At 41.0% G+C, this 23,671-nt stretch overlaps 1 protein-coding gene across 4 annotated transcripts in view; it reads left to right on the top strand.

The window, feature by feature from the left end:
- Positions 1-23,671, top strand: part of dock3 (dedicator of cytokinesis 3) — a 158,700-nt gene that overhangs the window by 48,247 nt on the left and 86,782 nt on the right. For 3 of the 4 annotated variants that reach the window (XM_031901130.1, XM_031901131.1, XM_031901129.1), the window contains exon 4: positions 10,615-10,670. In XM_031901130.1, the coding sequence (XP_031756990.1) occupies positions 10,615-10,670 (56 nt within the window). Of the gene's footprint in view, positions 1-10,614; positions 10,671-23,090; positions 23,256-23,671 lie in introns of those variants that run through there. The other variant, XM_031901132.1, reaches the window with a different exon arrangement.

The following is a 23,671-nucleotide window of genomic DNA, read 5'->3' as shown; positions in this document are numbered from 1 at the left end:
TTGTAGTTTCTAGAGCATCTTTATAGGCTGTAATGGGAATATTGGGCTTAATATGGCCACAGTACTGTTCTGCAAGGTCCACCAGTTGGCCACGGAGTGACTGAGACTCTCTATTGAGTTATGAGCTTGGACAGTCATACGTCCTTGGAGTTGAAACCCTTAGGGGTCATTTCCTTGGACCCTGGATAAAAGTAAAGGTGGCGCAAAAAACACACACATTGATGGACAGGTTGAAATTCTTGTTGGAAATACTAACTGCCATGTAAGTACAGGGCAGCCTCCTATGCAGTGTCAATTTGAAACAAAGCAGGAGATATTAAAATCTATACCATAAAACAAACTTTTTTCACCTTAATCAGGCATATAAACTATAAAATTTTATATATGCCCATGAACTTGTATGTGCCAATAGGCAAACTATTTGCACCCCTAGGATAGAGAGCAAAGAGTTTCACTTCTTTTTTTTCCATGGCACATTGCTTTAGTTACTACATGAGGATCCCGGCCTGGCTTTGCTAGTGGAAAGCTTTAAGTACAGGGCTCCCTTTTGGCTATTTGTGCCGTGCTCTGCATGGTTCAGATCACAGATTGCACTGGGTAAGGGCTAAACACAAGCGCCGTGTCTGTGTGTTTCCAAAGAGTCTCCAGTTTTGTGACCCCAAGTGTTCCTGTACTTTCACCTAGCCTTTGAAAAATGAGCCTTGATAAAAGGTCTTATGTGACCTGAAACGTTGCTGCTGTTGTTGTTTGTCCCAAAAAACTTTGCAATACAGGCATTTTAATCTACAAAGATAAGAGGTGCTGTTCCTGTTCTTCTGTATTTGAAAAATGAGCCCTCCAGTCTGTGACCTAAGATTTGATTAAGAATGAATTATACATCTCATTTTAATTGCTGTTGCACTTATATGATACATGACTGTATTAAAGGGCATCTAGATGACCGACCCTAAACAGTATGGTCAATTATTTTTAGGACTAGACCAATGCATTAAGAGCTTTCAGACAAAGGACATTTTGTATATACCTGGGGGAAACAGATTCCTACTAAACGCTGGTTGTGGCATAAATGTGCTGTATGATGTATATTAACCTACATTTCTATGTACAGAACAGATAAATATTTTTAACTCTATAAAAAGAGTCATGCATTGACCTCCTCCCACTAACTCATGGGGCACAAGTGGCACATCAAGTATGAAATGATATATTTATATCAGGTGAAGGCTGGGGTGGAGATGTAGGGATCTGTATAGTTCTGCAAACCCTGGGGCTCCAATATCTCTAACTCCCCTTTTGCAAAATCATATTAAAATAACCTGTATATTCATTGATTTCAAATTGTTTGGCCCCATTGTTCCAGTCCGATACACTCTGACCTACTTAATCTTTCATGTGCAGAAAGTCTAAAGACACAGTCTAATTAAGTGTACTAATTTGTTTAAAGTGTTCTTATTATTAGAAATAAAAAATATTCGTTTGTTCTCCTTACTGTAGGTCAGCGTAGTATTCATTTGGGGGGGGTGGGAAGGCATTTGCTTTTTTGCTATTCTATGTACAACAGTATCTTTGCAGATCTAGTGGGTTAGTGAGCTGTAACACTTTCTCTTTGTTGCTCTCTATAGAATTAATACGTGAAGCTCTAGCACCTTCTTCTGATAGAGAAAGTTAATGTGCCTTCATATCAAGGCTTTAATTGAATTGTGCAATTAGCAGGGTGTTTAGGGAAGGGATATAGTCCTCACTACCCTCTGGGCATTGGTACTTGGTAACAGCTGGAGGGCTGTACTTTTGGCTTCCCCAGTTTAATCACTTACCATAAGCCAGTTTTTGCGGCTTTTTTTGTCAGACGTACCGTGGATAAATGGATGATGCTTATGCATTATTAATATCTCATGTATCACAGTCTGATTTTTCCACACACATATAACCCCATCTACCGTCCACACAATCTTCTCTGTGTCTGTGCCATCATATCTTCTCACTCCTGCTGACAAGATTTACTCACCCATCAGCCTGTCTTGCAGCCTTTCTGCTAGAATGGTCACTGCCCAAATTCTGGGTGAAAAGCAGCTTTGAAGGGAAAGTCCATCTTGGTGTGCCGCAGATAAATGTAGTCTAGGAACATTACAGTGGGTCTTAGTTATTTAGTTTTTCTTAATTATTTGCCTTTAAATTATGCCACTCTCCTAGGAAGGGATGGTGACTCCAGCTGCCAAAAAACTGAATGTGAGGCTAGATTTTGTGTTTTTTTTTCTTTTTGCTTATCTTTCTGTTAATGCCCTCTTCTAATCATCCTTCATTCTGTAATTCAGACCAGTGCCTGTTTGCTGGGTTCACTATGTCAATCGAGCAGATGGCAGTTTAAGCACAACACTGGGGAGCCAAAAAAAAGCAAAAACTTAAATAACGTAAAACACAAATGAAGGTCAAACATACAAGAGCTTAGAGTGTTAAGTGTAAATGTATACTCTGCCCTTCGAATCTGCCTTCTTAAAATGCAAAGTTTTTTGAGAGCTCATTGGACGCATAACAGTCGAAGGCAGCGCGCATAAGCACTTTCTTTGATTCACTTCTTTTCTGAGCAGGAAGACCTGCAGCTGTCTCTATAAGCGCAGCCCTGTCCCCATAAATGCAGCCCTGTCCCCATAAATGCAGCCCTGTCCCCATAAATGCAGCCCTGTCCCCATAAGTCCAGCCCTGTCCCCATAAGTCCAGCCCTGTCCCCATAAGTCCAGCCCTGTCCCCATAAGTCCAGCCCTGTCCCCATAAGTCCAGCCCTGTCCCCATAAGTCCAGCCCTGTCCCCATAAGTCCAGCCCTGTCCCCATAAGTCCAGCCCTGTCCCCATAAGTCCAGCCCTGTCCCCATAAGTCCAGCCCTGTCTTTGTTCTTGAGAGGCGGAAGGTACATAGGCTCCTCCTTCCCACCCCCTACCTTTCCCGTAACTTGTGCATTATTCAGAGGTGCAAGTTAGAAAGCGGAGATGGCCACAGGCAACAACAAGGCCTGCACATCTGCACTCTGCACCTTGCGGCAGATTTTGGCATGAGTTGCTGAGCTCAACCAGATCCCAGGCAGAAGAGCTCTGCACATGGGCAAGTTTTTGCACCCCTTAGTGCTCTTGCATTTCAGCCCGCATGCCTTGGTCTCTAAAATCTACTTGGCTAGATGTATTTTAAGAAAATCTTCTCAGGCAGAAACTGCATTGGGCCATGACTGTGGTTCTCTATTAACAGGTCTGTATTGGAACCCAACTGATGATATCTATGCTTTGGTCACTGAGCAATTGGTTCAGCCCAAATTTGCCAAACAATTTGCCAGATTGATTTTCCCCTCCAACTCCTGTCCTATCATCCTTGTTTTTGATTTAGATATTAAGACAATATCTAAATATTCCTTAAAACCATCGTAATTCCCAGAATCCCACTGTGCAAATTGTTCCCCTTCCTTCTCCCCTCAGTCCCTAATATGTATTTAAATACCTAAATGGCCAAGCTGAGTTAGGATCTTGCAGACTAAAAGCACATAAAAAGAGGCAGGGGGTTGTCATTTCCCATTGCCTTGGGACATATTTATTTTTAGTGGCCCCTTGCTTTTAAGATGAGGACAAGGAGTCACTTGATTAAGCTGGAATTGGGATGCACTGAACACACAATGTTTGTAATTGGCCGGAGCCCAAATCCCACACAAAAGATCTGGCTGAGTGCCGAACTGAATGAGAACCCTAATGTGCATATTTGCAGGTCTGATCTACTCTACGTCTCTGGGATTGTCTCAGTCAAGTTCCTGACCGGGATAATGCTTTGGCTCTAGTGGCCTCATTTGCCAATCTACTGCAAAGGCCATTAAATATTCCTCTGTACAGCAGCCTGGAGCGATGTCTTTCTGCTCTTCTTAGGGGACACTTATTAGCTTAACTGTCCCAATTACTAGCATTCTCACTAGCAGTAATAGGGCCACTAGTGATGTCATTTGTCAGGGACACATCACGCACAATCCAAAAGGCTCTATATTCTTAATTGGCTTGAACAATATCCCGATAGATCAGGAGCCGAATCCTCCTGAAGGATGAATGATAACAAAGGGTTGCTGTACATAAAAGTCAATACATCGGTATTACTACCAACAGGGTACTTGTTCTTTAGGGCTATAATTCCCCTTTAATACAGCACCCACCCACTACATTATGGTTAGTTATTGTATTGCTAGGGTGAGTGCTAGAGTGGGTCAAGTCTTCAGGACATCCCAGGACCCAATGTACTCTCTGCCCTTCTGCCAGCGTGCACACAGTATATACACAGGCTTAACTATCAATTTATTTGGTGCCACATATCTGGTACAGTACAGTTTGATTGTGTACACATTTGAACCATTTGAGATGGAGACTAATATACTATTGCTGCAGGCATAAGTGACCTCACTATCTAACTGTAGTGTGCAGTCGATTAGTGGGTGCCAGGCTGGGATCCCCAGTGTCAATGCATACATGTAACCAATATTCTTGCCTGACGTTTAGGGATAATGGGACCCAGTAAGGGGGCCCGGTAACTTGGACCCATGCCACTGTGTTGGTAATTTTTCCCTATTCCTGTGCAGTGATCCTCCTTATACTTGTACCCTATGAATAAACATGTCACACAACTAAGCTGGTACAAAGGGACTGCCGGAAAGGAGTTGCGAGGGAAATAGGTGAGATATTGGGAAAAAGGTGGAACACGGTCCCAAGCTACAGGAAGGGATTGTCACTGGAGTCAGTATGAATGATAAGGAAGGGGAGTGTGAGAAAAACAGGATGAAAAGGAAAGACAAAGAAAGAGTAGGCCTCAAGAAATAGGAGGGTGGAAGCAGAACAGGGTGAGAGGGAGGGGGCGCATGGGTACCATAAACAATGGTGGCGTTATTAGCCATTCATTGCTGCTTCTCTCTTTCCATCTCCATAGAAACCTTGAAAGGATGCTAGTGACCCTGTACAGAGAGACAGGTGAACCTCACGTAGGGACCAGTGGGTCTATGGTATTCCCTAGGGCCCATTCACAGTGCTGCTGTGACCTCCTGCAGCCAGAGCTTAGCCAGGATAAGAGCACCATTAACCCCGCGTGGCAGGGTCAGGCTTGCCTTGTGATCAGCACCAAGGGGGAATAATGTGACGTCTGGCACCAGGTCAGTGAGTGAAGGGGGCACATCAGATGTGCATGCCAGTTGGCACTGTGCGAGTAGGTTAGAAACAAGATGTTATAGCAGGACTGCTCAATGATATGCTCAGTGGAGTGAATATCATATTCTATCACAGGAGATCCCAGATATTTGGTACTTATTTAGCTCTGTAGGATTTATTTTCTTGTACAGGGATGGGATTGTTATCTGGAAACCTGTTTTCCAGAGAACTCCGAATTACAGGAAAGCTATCTCACACAGACTTAATTTTAAGAAAATAATCCTTATTGGAGGCAAAGCAATGCTACTGGGTTTAATTCATGTATAAATGAGTTTATTTTAATAAACAAACAATAACAACAACAATATAATTATTCAATATACAGAGTTGTCAATATACAGAAGGTGCCAATACAGTTTGGAAAGAAAGAGAATTACCAAATTAGAAAAGGATGTGTATAAAGATATATTACCATATTTAATTGAGAGCCTTATTTTGTGTGTCCAATAATAGAGTTAGCTTGTAGAGTAGAACAGCCATTGATATATAACATTTACATTTGGCAGTTGTGTTCATAGTAGGGGGTATATATCTACCCAGGGTCCCCAAACTCTATCAAACTTGTCTGGGATTCCCCTGGCTTCCACATAATACCACATAAGACCACATAATATAATAGAAGTCTGCTTGGGAGTTCTGACATCAGGGACATGCTGAGGTTCTATTGGGGTATTGGGGTATTTTGTTCAGTCTAACAGTATAATAGAACTGATACATGATTTTAAAGTTCACCAATCTATCTGCAGTAGATATTAAACATTTATATGCAGATTCTGTAGCCTCTTCCCATTGTTCCTCTGTAATAGCACAGATAGATTGACGCCATGTATTGAGTGTTCTGTTAAAGGGGGACTCAATTGTGCCTTGCAGTGCTCTATATAGATTGGATACCAGTTTCTTATGATTAGGGTATGCAATTTCATATGATCCAAATTGGGTCTTGAACGCATGTTTAATTGCATATATCGAAACTGGTCAACTCGGTGACCTAATACTTGTTCTAAAAGTTGTGATAGGGACTTTAAAGTACCATTATCTAGGATATCGCCCAGCGTTTTAAGTCCGATTCTAGGCCAGTATATAAATTCATTCAGGAAACGAAAATGTGTAAAATTGGAATTGCCCCATATTGGCATATGTGGAGCCAACAAATAGGGAGTTCATTTAGCTATTTTCCTGGCTATTTGCCAGGGATAATATGTTACTTGTAGTACCGGTGGAAGGGGGTTGGAGTCTCATAGTTTACACAGGGGACTCTGAGTCAGAGACTCCAAATATCATAAAATCAAGGCTAGTAATGCCATATTGGGGTCTTCTGCATCCAGGAGGAACCAAGAATGTAAATGAGAATGTTGGGCTGCAATATAGTATAAATATAGGTCTGGTAAATAGAAGCCTCCTCTGTCTTGAGGTGCAGTAAGAGACCTCCAGGAAAATCTCGGTTGTTTGCCCACCCAGAGAAAGGAGGAGATGATTAGCTTTGGTAAAGAATGATTTGGGAATTGAAGTGGGTGAATTTAAAAAAAAATATACAAATTTGGGAAGGAATACCATCTTAAATATATTTATTGTTCCCCATAATGTAAGGAAGGCCCTGTGAGGCAGTAATTGTAGAGGTGAAGTGTATGATTAGTGGGTCAAGGTTATGCATCTGAAATTGAGAATGTATTGGGGATACAATAACACCTAAATATTTAATTTCATCAGCCCACGCTAATTGATTATTAGTTGGTCTGGATATGGTAGGTATTATGTCAACTGACATTATTTGGGATTTGTCCCAGTTGACCCGTAGTCCTGAGTAGGTACCAAAATCTTGGACAATCTCTAAAATTTGTTGTAATGAATTGTGTGGATCGGCCAAAAATAATAAGATATTGTCACCATACAGGGCTATTTGTTCCTCATTTTTAGCCTATTTATATTACTGGAATGTCTAATGGCTATTGCCAGAGGGTCTATTGCCATGGCAAACAATAGTGGGGAAAGGGGACACCCTTGCCTAGATGTGTTCAACTGTGGAGGGTAAAAGGTGGTAAAATGAGATTGTTCACTCTAATCTGAACCCTGGGAGCTTTATACAGGAGCTGCATCCATGAACTCAAAACTTTGGGCCGCATCCAAATGCCTTTAGGGTTTCCAAAAGATAAGGCCATTTGACAGTATCAAAAGAGGCAGCTAGATAGGCAAGGGTCTTGCCATTCTTTTCTCCCTGATCAAATACCCCTTGGGCTGCATATACATTTTTATTTGTCAGGGTTGTATAGGAGAGCTCTACCTGTTGTTGGGCCCTAATGATGTTATTATGAGCTTCATCGGATGGGCTTTCTGCATAGGGGTATTCTGCTAAGTGGTACTGATTTTCGGCATCTTTACAAGCTTGTTTCGCTGCACTCTGAGCAGCCATTATAGCATTTGTCAAGTTTACCCTGGTTACTGTCTTAGAGGTTTCCCAACAGACGATATAGTAGCAGTGCCATCATTGAGCTCCCAGTAATTTTTGTAATCCCAGGATTTCATTTGTCACATTAGAATATTAGTCAACCAGAGGGGACCAAAGTTTGGAGGAAAGGCGCTGACCTAGTCTTAATTGCAGCAGTAAGGAGGAGTGGTCAGAGAATGCTCTGGGAAGGTATAAAATTTTGTCCACTAAAGCTGGACTAACGCTGGGCAAACGCAAAATCTATACGAGAGTGTTTTGTAAGAGGTGAAGTGACGGCGTTAGGGTATTTCCATCTACAAATTTTGGTAAGATTCACCTTGACTGCCCAAGTTGCTAAAGCTATAGGGACTTGAATTTTTGAATTTAACTTATCCAAGTAGGGATGCAGTGTCGGATTGGCCCACCAGGATACCAGGAAAACTTCCGGTGGGCCCAGGTGTCAGTGGGCCCTCCTGCTCACTCATGCCATTTTTCTTATACGCCTATACCACGGTCATTCCTCATTTCTACTGTATATGAGAACAACGAAAATAAATAGAAGGAAGAATAAATAATAATATGTATGGGGAAGTGATTAAGAAAATAAATAATGCGAGCGAAGAGAGAAGGAAAAAATGTTTGGAGACTGGGCCCACAGTCTAAGGTTTTCTGGTGGGCCCTGGCACCCCAGTCTGACACTGTAGGAATGTAGTAAGGAATTAAAATCTCCCATAATATAGAGGGGCCAGAGGTAAGTCTGCTATTTTGGTAAAAATCACCTCCAGCGTATCTAAATTAGGCAAAACTCATACATTATATTTTTCCGGATAAGGATAGCTACTCCTGTCACATGGGAGAAGAATGGAGCATGGAAATGATGAGCTACCCAAAGTTCTTTTAGTGCTAACATTTTTGAGCCCACTAAGTGGGTCTCTTGTTACCGATGGAGTATATTTTTTTAAGATAGGTAAACAATTGTGCTCTCTTGAATTTAGAATTAAGTGCCCTGATGTTCCAAGACCAAAGGAACCACTCAACATTATTTTGTGACTTTTGGGAAAATTTGTAAATCAGCATTTTGTTTGGTGTAGCAACTAGATAATCGACAAATCTATTGGGATAAGTATACAGTAAAAACACAGTAACATAAACAACCCAAACCGGTTCCCCATCCCATTCCCATCCCTGCCCACCCTTAAAACTAAGCAGGCTTTTTTCCCTGTTATCATGCATGTTGGCAGTGAGCAGTGAGTAGCACTCCCCCTGCTAAAATTATGTAAAGAAAGGAGTGTAAAAGGAACATTTGCCGCGTCTATCATAGATTATGTACCTTATACTTAAGCTTCTTCGTTGTGGTGCAAAGGATAGGAGGGTGTTCTCTGTCTCCGAGTTTATTGGTCTCCTTTTTTCCCAGCAAATTCAACACAGGTAAGTCTTATTTTTAGGGCCTCTGAGGGGATCTTACCTGTACAGATAATTGGTCTAGAAAACAGGCTGCCTACACCAGGGATGGGCTATCTCCGAAACCAATGCAATAACTTTAGCAGCCAGTTAGCAGGTAGCACTTGGTTAGCAAAAATCAAATTAATGTATGTTGCCTGGTGCAAACCTTGCACATTATTACATTTTTTCAGTATATATAAACCACTAGTGTTCTGGCTCCCCTAAAAACAGCCCCCATTACATAATGAGAAGGGTAAGGGGCTTCAGGTATAGCAGAGCAAGATGGCAGCATTATTGCCATGTCAGTGTTGCCCAAACTGTGGCCCTTTTGTTATGATTGTGAAGAGCAATTCCTGGCATCCACAGACAGTAAGACCTGGGCATCTCACTTAAAGAAAAAGGTTCCCTTTATATCAAGGTTGAGCTTCATAAGCATTGCCTGTTTTGTATGAGTAACAGAAAGGGATAAACACAAAGGCCCATTCAGCTAGGTCCCTACATCCCCATTATTACAGATTACAATTATATACAGCTCACTAGACAGGAGTATATATACCCACCAGACATCAGGAGGGTAGTGGATATACTCATTACTGAACAGGGATTTTATACAGGTAGATACACTTGGCAGCAACCAGCTCACATTAACTGTGGGAATCAATGGGAATGGAATTATATAACTGAACTGGAGGGCCCCAGAGACAACAGGTCAAGAAGAGTTTATGCATTGTACAAAATGCTGGTCTTGGGGTGTTGGGAATTACAGATCAGATTTAGGAAGGAACAAATACATTCTCATGTCATTATTTGTGGATTTATATAGTGTTTGAATTTAAGTCTCAAAATAAAGGTGAAAACTGGTCCCAGGTCTAGAAACCCTTGGCAATCAATCAGATAATTGTTTTCTTAAGCAGCTGATCAGTAAATGCCACCTTCTGATTGGTTGGTATGGTTTATTAGACCTGTTTTCAACATTACTCTTTTTTATTACTGTATCCTTTAACATAATCATTTGAACTTTCTACAGAACGTTGTGAGGCTCCTGCAGCCAAATTCCCCAGTTCGGCACAGATGCAGCAAATAGGAGCCTTTCTTGGATGAAATTGCAATTATCGTTCCATGGCAGGGCCATTACGTAATCCACCAAACCAAAAAGCACAAGAAAAACTTTTTTTACTAAATGTCCCCTACCCATCAAACCCATAGCTTCCCAAGAAACGCTGCACTAAGAAGAATGAACAAGCTTCCCTGCCCCCACCACACCTTTCTGTTGGTCCTAGAATCCTTACATACCAAGCCTAACCACCAACCCTCCAATCAGGGTTGCTTTGTGCACGTGCATTTTAAGGAATAATATAAACTTCAATCTGACATGGAAGGAATTTCTCTCTATATTTTGTTCTGTATATTTCCACCAAACTGCTCCGAAGTAACTTGTCCTCTATAGATGGACAATGTAGATTAGCCTGGTTATTTCTGAGAAATTTTTGGTTTACTTGTCTTGTCACTAACATATGCCAATGTTTTTTCTTTAGGGAATATTTCCTGTAAACATCATCCATTTGAAGAAGGCTACAGTAAGCAACCGAGGGTGAGTATATGATAGAAACACCCAACATTTTCTGTATAATGTACTGAATTTAGTACATACTTAAGGCTGCAGATTGAGGGCTCAGTCACAGGGATCTACATATTCTGTAAAGTTCACATAAATTTAGAGTTCTAAGGTGGCCATACACAGGCTGATTCTAGCTGCTGATAACGGTTCTTTAGACCGATTCGGCAGCTTATGTGCTCGTGTATGGGCACTAATGACAGGCCTATCTGAATGGGAAAAAAATACATACTGTAAATCAGGGATGTCCAACCTGCAACCATACATCCTTATCGTCTGAACAGTTAATAGGATGTTGGGAGCTAAGAAATGTTACATAATATAATATGCCTTTTGTACTTTTATCTGTTATTTTACCCCAAGGGACTCCACCCTGCAGTACATACTCTTTCAGCCCTTTCCTAAAACCCTCTAACTGTAGAAGGTTCATGGATGGGAAAGAGGAAATGTTTTGGACAGGTACAGTGGGGTCAGGCCTGATCCCACTGACCACTGGGACTCAATTTACTTATTGGCAGGTTCTACCATCCATGGGGCACAAGTAACCAATGTGCATATAACTGGGCCCCCTGTGGGAGGGCCCTGCTAGCTTAATAGTATTGGGCCCTATGATTACTGATAGAAGCCCATGAAGAAGATGGGGATGAAGAGAATGATGGTAAGTAAGGCAGCAGTGTTCTAGGAGTGGCATAAGAATTATTCTATATAATTAAATATCAATTTCAATTTAATTTAAATTATATATATATAGATATATATATATAATTCTATATGAATTATTCTCATGTAAAGGTAAAAATGCACGAGAAGTGTCATTTTTTTTTCCAGAATTCTACTGTAAGTTACAGTAATATTCTAGAATAGAATAGAATAGAAGAGAAATATACAAATGTATATTCTGAAGTGCCTGTAAATGACACCACAAGTGGAAGTTATTCAAAGTGTAGATTAAAAAGTGCAAATTTCATGGACAAAGGATGGAGTTTATGTACTACTACTACTACGAGCAAAGGTATACCTGCACAGAAACCCATAGCAACCAATCAGCAGCAACAGAGAGAAGTTAGAATTAAGCCCTAAAATATATCTAATGTCTAATTACCAGCCTCCTCTATGTATAACACTGGACAGCAGTGAGTTAGAATAATAAAAGCAAAAAGTGGATTGGTACAAAGTTAGCCCTGTAGTCTTGATTTGCAGTTCAGCAATGTAAATGTGACATATATCAGCATCTTTATCATCCCCATTGCTTGGATTGCAGCCATGGATCTGCGAGGAGGTGGTTCTAAACCAAATGCTCAGTGACGTGCACAATACATTCCTTGTCTGTTGCACTTCAGATCAAGATCAAACATTTGCAATTTAACAGCAAGAGACAGAGGGCAGGATTTCAGGGTCTGGCAACGTATTCTTCAGCCAAATAGGCTTGGGGAGACTTCAGACTTTGCTCTGTGTATTTTGGGTTTTGCTGCAGTATAAATAATTCACTTTGATACAGAGTGATGTAAAGGACAAGTTTATTGCATGTGCCTCAAGGTCCCGGCTACTTCTTCCAAACTGCACCCAGCTGCATACTGGGAAACTGCTGTACCCCATAGACGAATTGCAGTCTTTGGGGCAATTTCTATCTTTCTGAAGCTTTGTGATCCCCGCTGAGTTTTATTTTCCTGCCACGAGCCATTGCGGTATTTTCCACAATCATCAGGGGTCCTTTTAATTAATCTGCTCTTGACTTTGCCGCCTACCGGTACATTCAGGCAGATAGTATACTGTCACTGTATAGGCTTGTCTCATTCACTTCTGCAGTGCAACATGCCAGGAGTCTTCTGGAATATTCTAGGGATGTGTGGTTCTTCTGTTAATTATAGAATGATTAATTATTAAAATAAATTAAAACATGCTGGTTTTAGGGTAGGGCAGAGAGAGGATTGCCCTGGGCTCCCAGCATCAAAGGGACCCATTTACAAAACACATATAAGTACAAAGGCGCCTTATTACCAAGTTGTGACAAAAGTTGAAGGAGTAGTTCTCCCTCGAACAACTTAACAAATAGTGGACCACTGTCTTGCATAAAAAAGGGCATTGACTCAAAGGATGAAAATATAATTTTGCCTCTTTATATGTCCTTGGTAAGGCCTCACTGTGAGTATGCAGTGCAGGTTTGGGCTCCAGTCCTTAAGAAGGGTATTAATGAGCTGGAGAGAGTGCAGAGACTACAACTAAACTGGTTAAGGGGATGGAAGGGTTAAACTATGAGGTTAGACTGTCAGGGTTGGGGTTGTTTTCTCTGGAAAAAAGGTGCTTTCGAGGGGACATGATTACTCTGTACAAGTACATTAGGGGGGATTATAGGCAGATAGGGGATGTTCTTTTTCCCATAAAAACTGTCTCTGCACCAGAGGCCCCCCCTTTAGATTAGAGGAATGGAACTTTCATTTGAAGCAGCGTAGGGGGTTTTCACGGTGAGGGCAGTGAGGCTGGGGAATGCCCTTCCTAGCAAAGTATCCAAGGCTATTGTGATATTAAATCTACAGTTAGTATTGATGTTGGTATATATGGTTTATGTATGTGAGTGTATAGATAGGTCAGTATGGGTCTGTATGTGAGTGGATAGATAGGTCAGTGTGGGTCTGTATGTGAGTGTATAGATAGGTCAGTATGGGTCTGTATGTGAGTGTATAGATAGGTCAGTGTGGGTCTGTATGTGAGTGGATAGATAGGTCAGTGTGGGTCTGTATGTGAGTGTATAGCTAGGTCAGTGTGGGTCTGTATGTGAGTGTATAGATAGGTCAGTATGGGTCTGTATGTGAGTGTATAGATAGGTCAGTATGGGTCTGTATGTGAGTGGATAGATAGGTCAGTATGGGTCTGTATGTGAGTGGATAGATAGGTCAGTGTGGGTCTGTATGTGAGTGGATAGATAGGTCAGTATGGGTCTGTATGTGAGTGGATAGATAGGTCAGTATGGGTCTGTATGTGAGTGGATAGATAGGTCAGTGTGGGTCTGTATGTCAGTGGATAGATAGGTCAGTATGGGTCTGTATGTGAGTGTATAGATAGGTCAGTATGGGTCTGTATGTGAGTGGATAGATAGGTCAGTGTGGGTCTGTATGTGAGTGTATAGATAGGTCAGTGTGGGTCTGTATGTGAGTGGATAGATAGGTCAGTATGGGTCTGTATGTGAGTGTATAGATAGGTCAGTGTGGGTCTGTATGTGAGTGTATAGATAGGTCAGTATGGGTCTGTATGTGAGTGGATAGATAGGTCAGTATGGGTCTGTATGTGAGTGGATAGATAGGTCAGTATGGGTCTGTATGTGAGTGTATAGATAGGTCAGTATGGGTCTGTATGTGAGTGTATAGATAGGTCAGTATGGGTCTGTATGTGAGTGGATAGATAGGTCAGTGTGGGTCTGTATGTGAGTGGATAGATAGGTCAGTGTGGGTCTGTATGTGAGTGTATAGATAGGTCAGTATGGGTCTGTATGTGAGTGGATAGATAGGTCAGTATGGGTCTGTATGTGAGTGGATAGATAGGTCAGTATGGGTCTGTATGTGAGTGGATAGATAGGTCAGTATGAGCCTGTATGTGAGTGTATAGATAGGTCAGTATGGGTCTGTATGTGAGTGTATAGATAGGTCAGTATGGGTCTGTATGTGAGTGGATAGATAGGTCAGTTTGGGTCTGTATGTGAGTGGATAGATAGGTCAGTGTGGGTCTGTATGTGAGTGGATAGATAGGTCAGTATGGGTCTGTATGTGAGTGGATAGATAGGTCAGTGTGGGTCTGTATGTGAGTGGATAGATAGGTCAGTATGGGTCTGTATGTGAGTGGATAGATAGGTCAGTATGGGTCTGTATGTGAGTGGATAGATAGGTCAGTATGGGTCTGTATGTGAGTGGATAGATAGGTCAGTATGGGTCTGTATGTGAGTGGATAGATAGGTCAGAATAGTGTGTGTGTGTGCTGGAGTTTTCTGTAATTCGGATCTTCAAACCTTAAGTCTACTAATAAATAATTTAAACATTAATTAAACCCAATAGGATTCTTTTACCTCCAGTAAAGATTAATTCTGCCTTAGTTGGATCAAGTACAGGTACTGTGTTGTTATTGCAGAGAAAAAGGAAATCATTTTTAAAATTTTGAATTATTTTCCTAAAATTGAGTCTGTGGGAGATGGCCTTCCTGTAATTTGAAGATTTCTGGATAGAATGTGTCTAGATATAGTTGTACTTGTCTATGAACAGCATCCTAGGGGGAAATATGATATTAGGGATCCCTGTGAAATAAAGAGACACCCTCTGTTATTCCTGAGATTTTGGGGAAGGGCTCTGTACTTCTGGGCCTGCAATGGCAACCGCCGGAGTTAAAACTTCTTGCAGGGGCCCGAGGCCGTGCTTTATACTCTCTCCGCAGAGCTAAACTCTACTAATGAGTTTCCCCAGGGTAATATGGATATTTCTAGAGTTCATATATTTAGAGGACTCATGAATACGACAAGGAGGCCTGTGTGTGTATTTATGAGTTTGTAATGGAGGAGTTTAAATACAAAAAATGTTTACACTGTTATTATTATATTAATCCTATCAAAAATGTTCTGAGAAATCCTGTGTAAACATACCAGCTTACATGCACAGTACCCAATCCTTGGCAGCCCAAAATATCTGGTTGCTAGGGTCTTATTATTCTTAGCAACCAGGTAGTGGTTTAAATGAGAGACTGGGATTTGAATAGGAGAGGGGCTGAATAGAAAGATAAGTAATAAGAAGTAACAATAATAATAAAACTGTAAGCTCGCAGAGCAGTCATTTTTTAGCTACCGGGTCTGTGACCCATTTTAAAATAAGAAACAATAAAAAGTAAACTATGAAGACCAATTGCAAAGTTGCAAAGAATACATTCTATAGCATACAAAAAGTTACCTTAAAGTTGAACCAGCCCTTTAATGCTTATATATTGGAACGGCAGAATAGGAACAGACATGAAACCATTGAGTTGCTCATACAACTGGAGAAGGGCCAGTGTGCACTTTGGGGAAGTTTTAAAGTGATACTGATATAAAAAATACTACTTTACAAAATATGAATGTACATAAAAATGTACCTGTAGGTGATGTTAATCATTTTTTACTGAGAGGTTTGCTATTGTAAGTAATTTTAACTTGAAGTGCCTAAATCTGACTGTTTTGCCAACGTGACTGTCGCTTCTCAGCCTGTCAGTTATAGCTTCTAATGCTAACGGCCTCCTGCTGCACAAATATGGCCGCCCCCTCATAGAGGACCATGGGGGGGCACATTTACTAACTAAGTCTAAGGGGCACATTTACTAACCCACGAACGGGCCAAATGCGTCCGATTGCGTTTTTTTCGTAATGATCGGTATTTTACGATTTTTTCGTATTTTTTGCGATTTTTTCGGCGTCTTTACGATTTTTGCGAAAAAACGCGAGTTTTTCGTAGCCATTACGAAAGTTGCGCAAAGTCGCGTTTTTTTCGTAGCGTTAAAACTTGCGTGCAAAGTCGCGCCTTTTAAGTTTTAACGCTACGAAAAAGGCGTGACTTTGCGCGCAAGTTTTAAGGCTACGAAAAAATCTCGACTTTGCGCAACTTTCGTAATGGCTACGAAAAACTCACGTTTTTTCGCAAAAATCGTAAAGACGCCGAAAAAATGGCAAAAAATACGAAAAAGTCGCAAAATGTTCGTTTCCAATCGGAATTTTTCCAATTCGAAATCGTGTCTTAGTAAATCAGCCCCTAAGGGTAGGCTGGAGCGGTACCTGCCTGGCACCCCCTCGTGGTCGGGCCTTAGACAGGTGCCTATGATATAATATATTATAATATATCTAACAAACAGTTACATTTTTTTTGTAAATCAAGAATTCCTGGATATTAGAATCCCTATGAACAGCATTTACATCATGCACATTCTGAGCAGCAATTAAATTCCCATCTCCATCCTAGACAACGCAGAACCACACAGGTTTTCCCTGCAACATTAGACATTATAATAACCTTAATGAGCTCTAATACATTGCAAGCTATAGATGCAGAGTTAAACACGTGCATGGTCTGGGATACCATGCTTAAAGGGGAACTTCACCCAGACACAGCATAAGCTTTTTGAAAAAAAACAATAATCATTTTTAATGTAATAATATGGAACAATTATCTAAGCCCGGCCCCCTGTTCTCCTGCTGATCTGGCTGACTACTTTGAGACTCAAAAAAACAGTAACATGTAGTTGGCTTTCCTCAACCTACCTTCAGCCTGCATCCTCCAAATCCAAATTCCCTGCACACGTAATATCAATAAGGAAAGGGACATCACAGTGCAATGCATTGTGGGTTATGTAGTTCCTGTATGCTGTCTGTAAGCTGTGGAGAAGTTGTTACAAATTGTAACATCTGTGTTTTAGTCCCTCCTCCCCTGCCAGGATTTCAAATGATGCAAAAGGAGAACTGTTTTGCAGATGGATTTCAACATATAAAAATTGTATTTATTCATAGTTTTTAGGTACAGATTACAGTGATATACAGGTATACTGGGGGCTTCTGTATTGTGTGGGGCTCTATGACAAATGTTGGTTCGGAATGCAGTGTTTGTTTGTCCTTTACAATTTTCTACCCTGGTGACTGCAGACAGACAGACCTGTCAAATGGTGTTTTCAATAGCAACTATATTTACAAATAGAAAGCACTAATATTTTTTCATAAATTGATATTGGAAAGTTGCTTAGAATTATGGTTTCTTTTATTTGGCAAAAAATTTTTTTTGGGTCGACATGTCCTTTAACCCGACATATAAACAGAGTCATTTTTTTCAAAGGATTGTATTGCATAAAGTGCTGAAATCTGAGTGGGAGAGCAAATATACCATAAGTGGTCAGGAAGGGAGATTACAATAAAAATAGACTGTTGAAATGGGAAGGAGACAACCTGAAAAGAAAAAGATCAATATTTTACTGGCAGTATGGGGAACTGTAGAATAACTGAAGTCGAGGACTAGGACTTTATAAATACATGCACTGAAGGGAAAACATATCATAGAAAGCGAATGCTACAAGGAGAAAATTCTTCCAATCAAGGCACAAAACACAGAGCTTTTTCAGGAGGATAATAGATTGTGATCAAATAGATAGCAAAAGCCCCAGTTTATGTTTGTAGCAGTTTGATGCCCACTCTAGACATTCGAGTGCTAATGGGGTTTGTGACATAATTTCAGATGGGCAGAATGGGCGTGAGAGTCACTGTCTCCTGCAGGGTGAGATAAAGCATGTGGGTAATGTGACGACTGAAATTACGTACAGGAGAATGGCTGGGAACTCAGTGCACTGCAGATACATAAGCCCTACCCCGAATGTTAACCCAACTCACAGCATCCTGAATGTAGGCTGGTACTTTAGATGCAAATAGATGCACCTTGTTCTATTTTTGTGCATCTGATGCACCTGCAGGTATCCGTAACATTCAGGATGTTCATGTACTGTAGATCCTGCGTTTGTGGTGCTTTTAAATGCAACACAGCAGAAGCACATCTAACACCACTTATCTGAGATGACCAAAATGCACCAATATGATTGGGCAGTTTGGTTTTCTTTTCCTAAGGAGCCCAAACGTGCACTGATAGCCATGCAGTAAGCCTGACTGTCAATGCACTTGTGGGCCTTTTAGCAGTATAGACCAACTTGCAATCCTATTGGACCATAGTCATCTACATATAAAACAATCTGAAGAGACTTATAGCTATTTGTTTTGCCATGTGCTTGGCCAAATTTGATCATCCAAACAGTAGCTACATATGCCTGCAAAAGGCTACCATCAGATGGGAACTGCAGTCAGGTGTCATGTGGAGGTGGCCCAAGAGAGAGAGTGATTTATGGGTTGCAAAGAGGTAGGGGCTTGTGGGGAGTGGGCAGGGTTTGGGTAGATTAATGGTTGAGTTTTCATATGATAGGGCATGACTGGGATGGATCAGGGGAGTAGTTGGGACTGGGCCAAATTTTGGCCCCACAATTGTTATTCAGAGCTTTCTGGGTAATGGGTTTTTGAATATAGGCACATAGGATTTGTGGATGACTATTTGTAACTTGTGGTTGCATATAGCTATTCACAAATTTAGACAGAAACTCAAGGACCAAATCTATACCAGCACAATTGGCCTGCCTAGTGGGTTATCTACAAATAAAGCACCGGAGTGCATAGATGTTCAGTGTTCAAAAATGATTTTACTTCAGTGTTTTAAAAACTCTTTTACTTTTTAAAGTTATTTGCAGGCCCGGATTTGTGGCGAGGCAACAAAGGCTTGGCCTAGGGCGGCACAATTTCAGGGGCAGCATGCCGCCCAGCCGCATATACACATTGCTCGCATACGGTGTGATTGGTAGGTGCGATAAATCAACACACATGCACGATGCGGAGGGGGAAGCGAGTAATAAGGCCGGCCTCTGGGCGCTTTCTTTACAAATCCGGCGCTGGTTATTTGTAAAAGTAATTGCTACTGAATCAGTATCTCTCTGTTCCTTTTATTCTTTCCCCTGGTGGCTCTGACTTTTGAAACAATGTAGAAGCGAACTGATTAGCAGAACTGTCTTAGCTGGAGAAGTAGAGAAAGGAATAGAGAAAGGAATAAAAAAACACAACTTTTATTAGTAAGTAAATTTACATTTAAGTTTAAACCAATAGAAATTTATAGTCATTTTATATTGGAAAATACTTTTCCTCTTTTCAACCTGAAACTGAAAAGGCAATCTGGTTATTAGGGTCACTGACCCCAGCAACTAAAATGTTGACTATGAGGCTTCAGTTTTATTGTTAGTTTTATTTTTTTTTATTGCTTAACCTGAAAAATATATTGTCTATTATTGAACTTGCAGACTGTGTCTTGTGTTGAGTGCCACTAATCAGGGCTCAAACATAGTAGGGTTGCTAGTGTCATGACTTTGCTGAAGCGTATGGTGTGAGTAAAGTAATGGCAGCTGGAGATGCAGTGGGGAGAAAGAACTTTGAATGTACTAGCGTTTAACTCATTCTAGCCACCAACCCTGTGATGCTTTGTGTGCCAAAGATCATTCCTTCATAAATTATCTGTGTGCAGGAAATGTGGCCCATGTTATGAATAAGCCATTCTTTAAAGGAACCCAAGCAAGTCACAGGGCCAAAGCACAGCTGGGAGATATGGAGCATTTATCTAGTCCCTTTATAGTAAGTTTGGCACTATAGTGCAAACTGTGGCACACATACCCTGAGAGTGTGGTGGTCACCCAATAACAAAAGGCATCAAGATTGTTTATGGGTGGAACTGACATATGCACAGCAGAACCCTTAGGTGGTGATAAAGTTAACCTACCACAAACTATATTTCAATTAAATAGATTTAATACCATTTCCCTATGTACCTGTTATAGGCCTGAGCATCTCCTGTTCTCCCCTGTAATAAAGGAAGGTTGTTGTTGTGATTGTTTACTAAGGGGCATATTTATCAAAGGTTAAAACCTAAGTTAGCTACAGTCTGCCAGAATGATATTCTGTCTTATTCATTTTTATGTTATTTTTAAAGGTGTATTTATCAAGGAGTGAATTTTTCAATATGTTCCCAAAACTCCCATAGAAATAAATATAGAGCAGCACAGTTTCTCTTTGGTGGACTGTGGTGAGCTCTAGTTTCATCCTATGTTGAATAGGTCCCTATTTGCAACCCCAGAGTGGCAATCTGAGAGGCTTCTGTAAGATGCCACAGACAGTGACTATTTAGTGGGCTGTTTGGACCTCTGGGAGGTTGGATTGCCAGGGCCTATTTTAAATCCCAGGCCTGCCATTGTGTCTCCCTTTTGATAATGCCGTCAGGGCCACACCAGTGAGTCTAGTAGAATGATGCAGATGCACGTTGTATTGTTAAGGATTTATTCAGTGTTACCCTTACTGGGCAGTTATTGGAAAGTAGTTGTGATAAAAGGTGTATTTTAATTAGCGAACAATGTGTTCTTAATGTACATTTCTACACAAGTACCTTACTTCTAGTCTACCTTTAATGTGTGACAGTTATGGATTTGTTACTAGAGTGGAGGTTTTCAGGCTCAAAATCCCTTGATTGGTCCAATTATAGGGTCCTATAAGCTCACTTGTGTTCCCCATTACATCTACTTACTGTATAACATCTCCAGCATAAGGCCAGGAAGGCTACACATATTTCATTCTGTGCCGAGTGCAGACTAGCTGGTGTAAAGGGAGGCTTGGAGACCAGTTGTCATTTGTCCTCATTTATTGTAAAGCTCTAGGGACATGGAGCTTTATAAGCCTCCCCAGTTACAGTACTTATCCCCTATTCTCTTGTTAAGTGATAGAGGCCCTGTGCTTCAGTACGCACAGTTAACGAGATTCCCCATTATGTTAAATAGAGACTTTAGAAATGATAAGGCTGTCGGGAATGCAGGATAAACAATATCTGCATGGCCTGTCCCTGCTCCCAAAGGCACTGTAACTTCTTTCATTGTGTGTTGGTTTGTCTTATATTCCATTTGCTCCTTGTGCCTGTGTCATTCTTTTTCTCTACACAAATAATGACTTAAATCCCTTCTGCTTTACAGAGCCAATAACTACTCTCTCCTGACACCCTATGTCTCTTCCTACTCATTAATCATGTATTGGTCCAGACAATTTGCTTTACTCTCACACTTTGCTCCCCACAGTTAGGGTGAATTTACCCTTTTAATGGGATTTCAAGATAATTAGATGCAGGGGCATAGCAGCCTTGGCGTACAATATTGTTCGGCCCTTATGCCTAAAATGGAAGGTTATCAATCAAAGCTAGAAGTTGGACTGGCAGATAATGCCAGCTTGGAAGAGTCAGGTCCAAGGAATTGGGCTGAGGACCAAACAAATCATTATGAATCTTTAACAGACTAATGGTTTATATTAGGTAAAGGGGTAAATATGATGTACGGTTTGGCACAGCCCTTGGGAAATATAATTATTTTCCGTTTGCACAATACAGAAACTTAATTTTTATCTGGAATGCCACATTCTGCTTTCTGTTACTTGGCTATGAGACGAATGACATGGGCAAAGGGTGGAAATAATGAAAGAGGACTGCTCAGCCTGGGGAATAGAGAGGGGAGTGGGGAAAAGACAGATGGATAAGACAGACAGTACCATCACCTGTTATTCCTTTCTTTTGCGCTGTGGGATACTTTCCTTTCTAATCCTTTTTTATTGCACTTGGGTAAATAATAAGTAATTATTTAATATCCAGTTGTAGTTCTCATTTTATAACAGGGACATTCCTATTGCCACCCATATGCCACCTCTTACATGCACCATGCACAGTCAGGAACAAATCTTTGCCCCCCATACCAGAGGGAACATAAAAATGGGGACTAGGTGCATTGTGGGTAAAAATTATAGGGTGTTGGGCCTGTTTTTTTGCACATTGCCACACATTTGTAAATGTGCACTTATTTCTGATGTGTTTTTAGCAAGCTTGCACTCATTGTATAGAGGATAATGGTTTTTCAAGCTATAGAGAACAAATTTGGTTAAAAGTTTGGTGCAGGAATTAATAAATAAACAGATGTTTTTAATATAAATGTGCAAAAATGTGTTCATAATAGGTAAGGTTAAGTATTTTAATAATATTTTGCCCACATTTTGCACTGGTTGAACAATAATATTAATTTACCACTTTTAATTCCCTCAAACACGCCTTAAACTTAACCAGAGATTATGTTCTTAAGCCCTAGAATTTAAATTGGACTTTGCAATTTGTTGGACTTTGTTTGTGGGCTTCTGGTGTAGTGCAACTTACCAGTACAACAAGATGGGTACTACTGCAGTGACTCAATGGAATGTACTTGGCGAAACTGCAGCAACAAGTGTCTTACATAAAGTAAGGCTACAACCCTTTGGTGTTTAGGCTGGTGGATAATACAGGGATAATAGCCACCATTTAATAGTACTAATGCGCTTCAATCTGTCAGTATAGTCTTGCTGAATGGTGAATTATACAACATGACATCAGTGAGCTCTGATGACATCACTGCAGCATTGAGTATGTGACATCGTGAATGCTAGTAACGGTGTCAAATGTACAGGTGGTTTTATTATCATATACAGCTACTGTGTGTGAAATTGTGTTTCTATGTGTGTGTGTGTGTGTGTGAGAAAGATTGTGCTGTAGTGTGTGTGTGAGGGACATTGTGCTTTTGTATATTGTATTGTATTGGTATTGTACTTGTGTGTTAGAGTGGTTGTGCTGCTATGAGTGTGACTGTCTGTGATATTGTTCTGTTGTGTATATGATTGTGCATCTGTGTGAGGGATTGTGCTGTTCTGCTGTGTGTCTGTGCACGACAGAGCTGCAATGGTGTGAGCCTGTGATACTAAGTGTGCGTGTGTGGGTGAGATTATGCTGCTGTGTGTGTGATTGTGCTGCTATGTAGTAATCTAGTGTGTGCTCATTGTGTGTGTGTGCTCTAGAGATCTGTGCAGGGTACGTGGGAGGTTTATATTTTCGTTCCTTTTCGGATGTCTCATTACTGCACAGAGCGGAGAGGAGGCTGATAGCAGAGGTAAGAATTTTTTCAGTGCCTGTCTATCTTGCTTTCTGCCCCTATGGGAATTTGGGTTGCCCCAGTGCCCACTTATCCTCATGTGCATCTCTCCTGTCACCCCTCTAAAAACCCTGGTTGCCTGCCTGGTCACACTGAGCTGCCCTGCCCCCCTCCTGCCCAAATCTCCCTGCCCCTCACCGAGGGTTTCAGGCTATTAGAAAATATTGTACATGTGTCACAGGGAGAGCAGACGCATACAGGGCAGGGGGCAGGCAGCATGGATTTTACTAGTGTGCTGGCGGGGGAGGGGGCTTCAATATATTAACCATTTCACTGACACACAAGCATGCAGGAATATTCCAAACAATGTTATATATCTATGTACACAACAAAACATTTTATATAGATGGTAAATGGTATGCATTTTAATATGT

Source organism: Xenopus tropicalis, chromosome 4 (genome assembly GCF_000004195.4).
Source record: "Xenopus tropicalis strain Nigerian chromosome 4, UCB_Xtro_10.0, whole genome shotgun sequence".
Taxonomy (NCBI): Eukaryota; Metazoa; Chordata; class Amphibia; order Anura; family Pipidae; genus Xenopus; species Xenopus tropicalis.
Note: the sequence above shows the minus strand (reverse complement) of the source record. Positions and strands in the feature narration are given on the sequence as shown.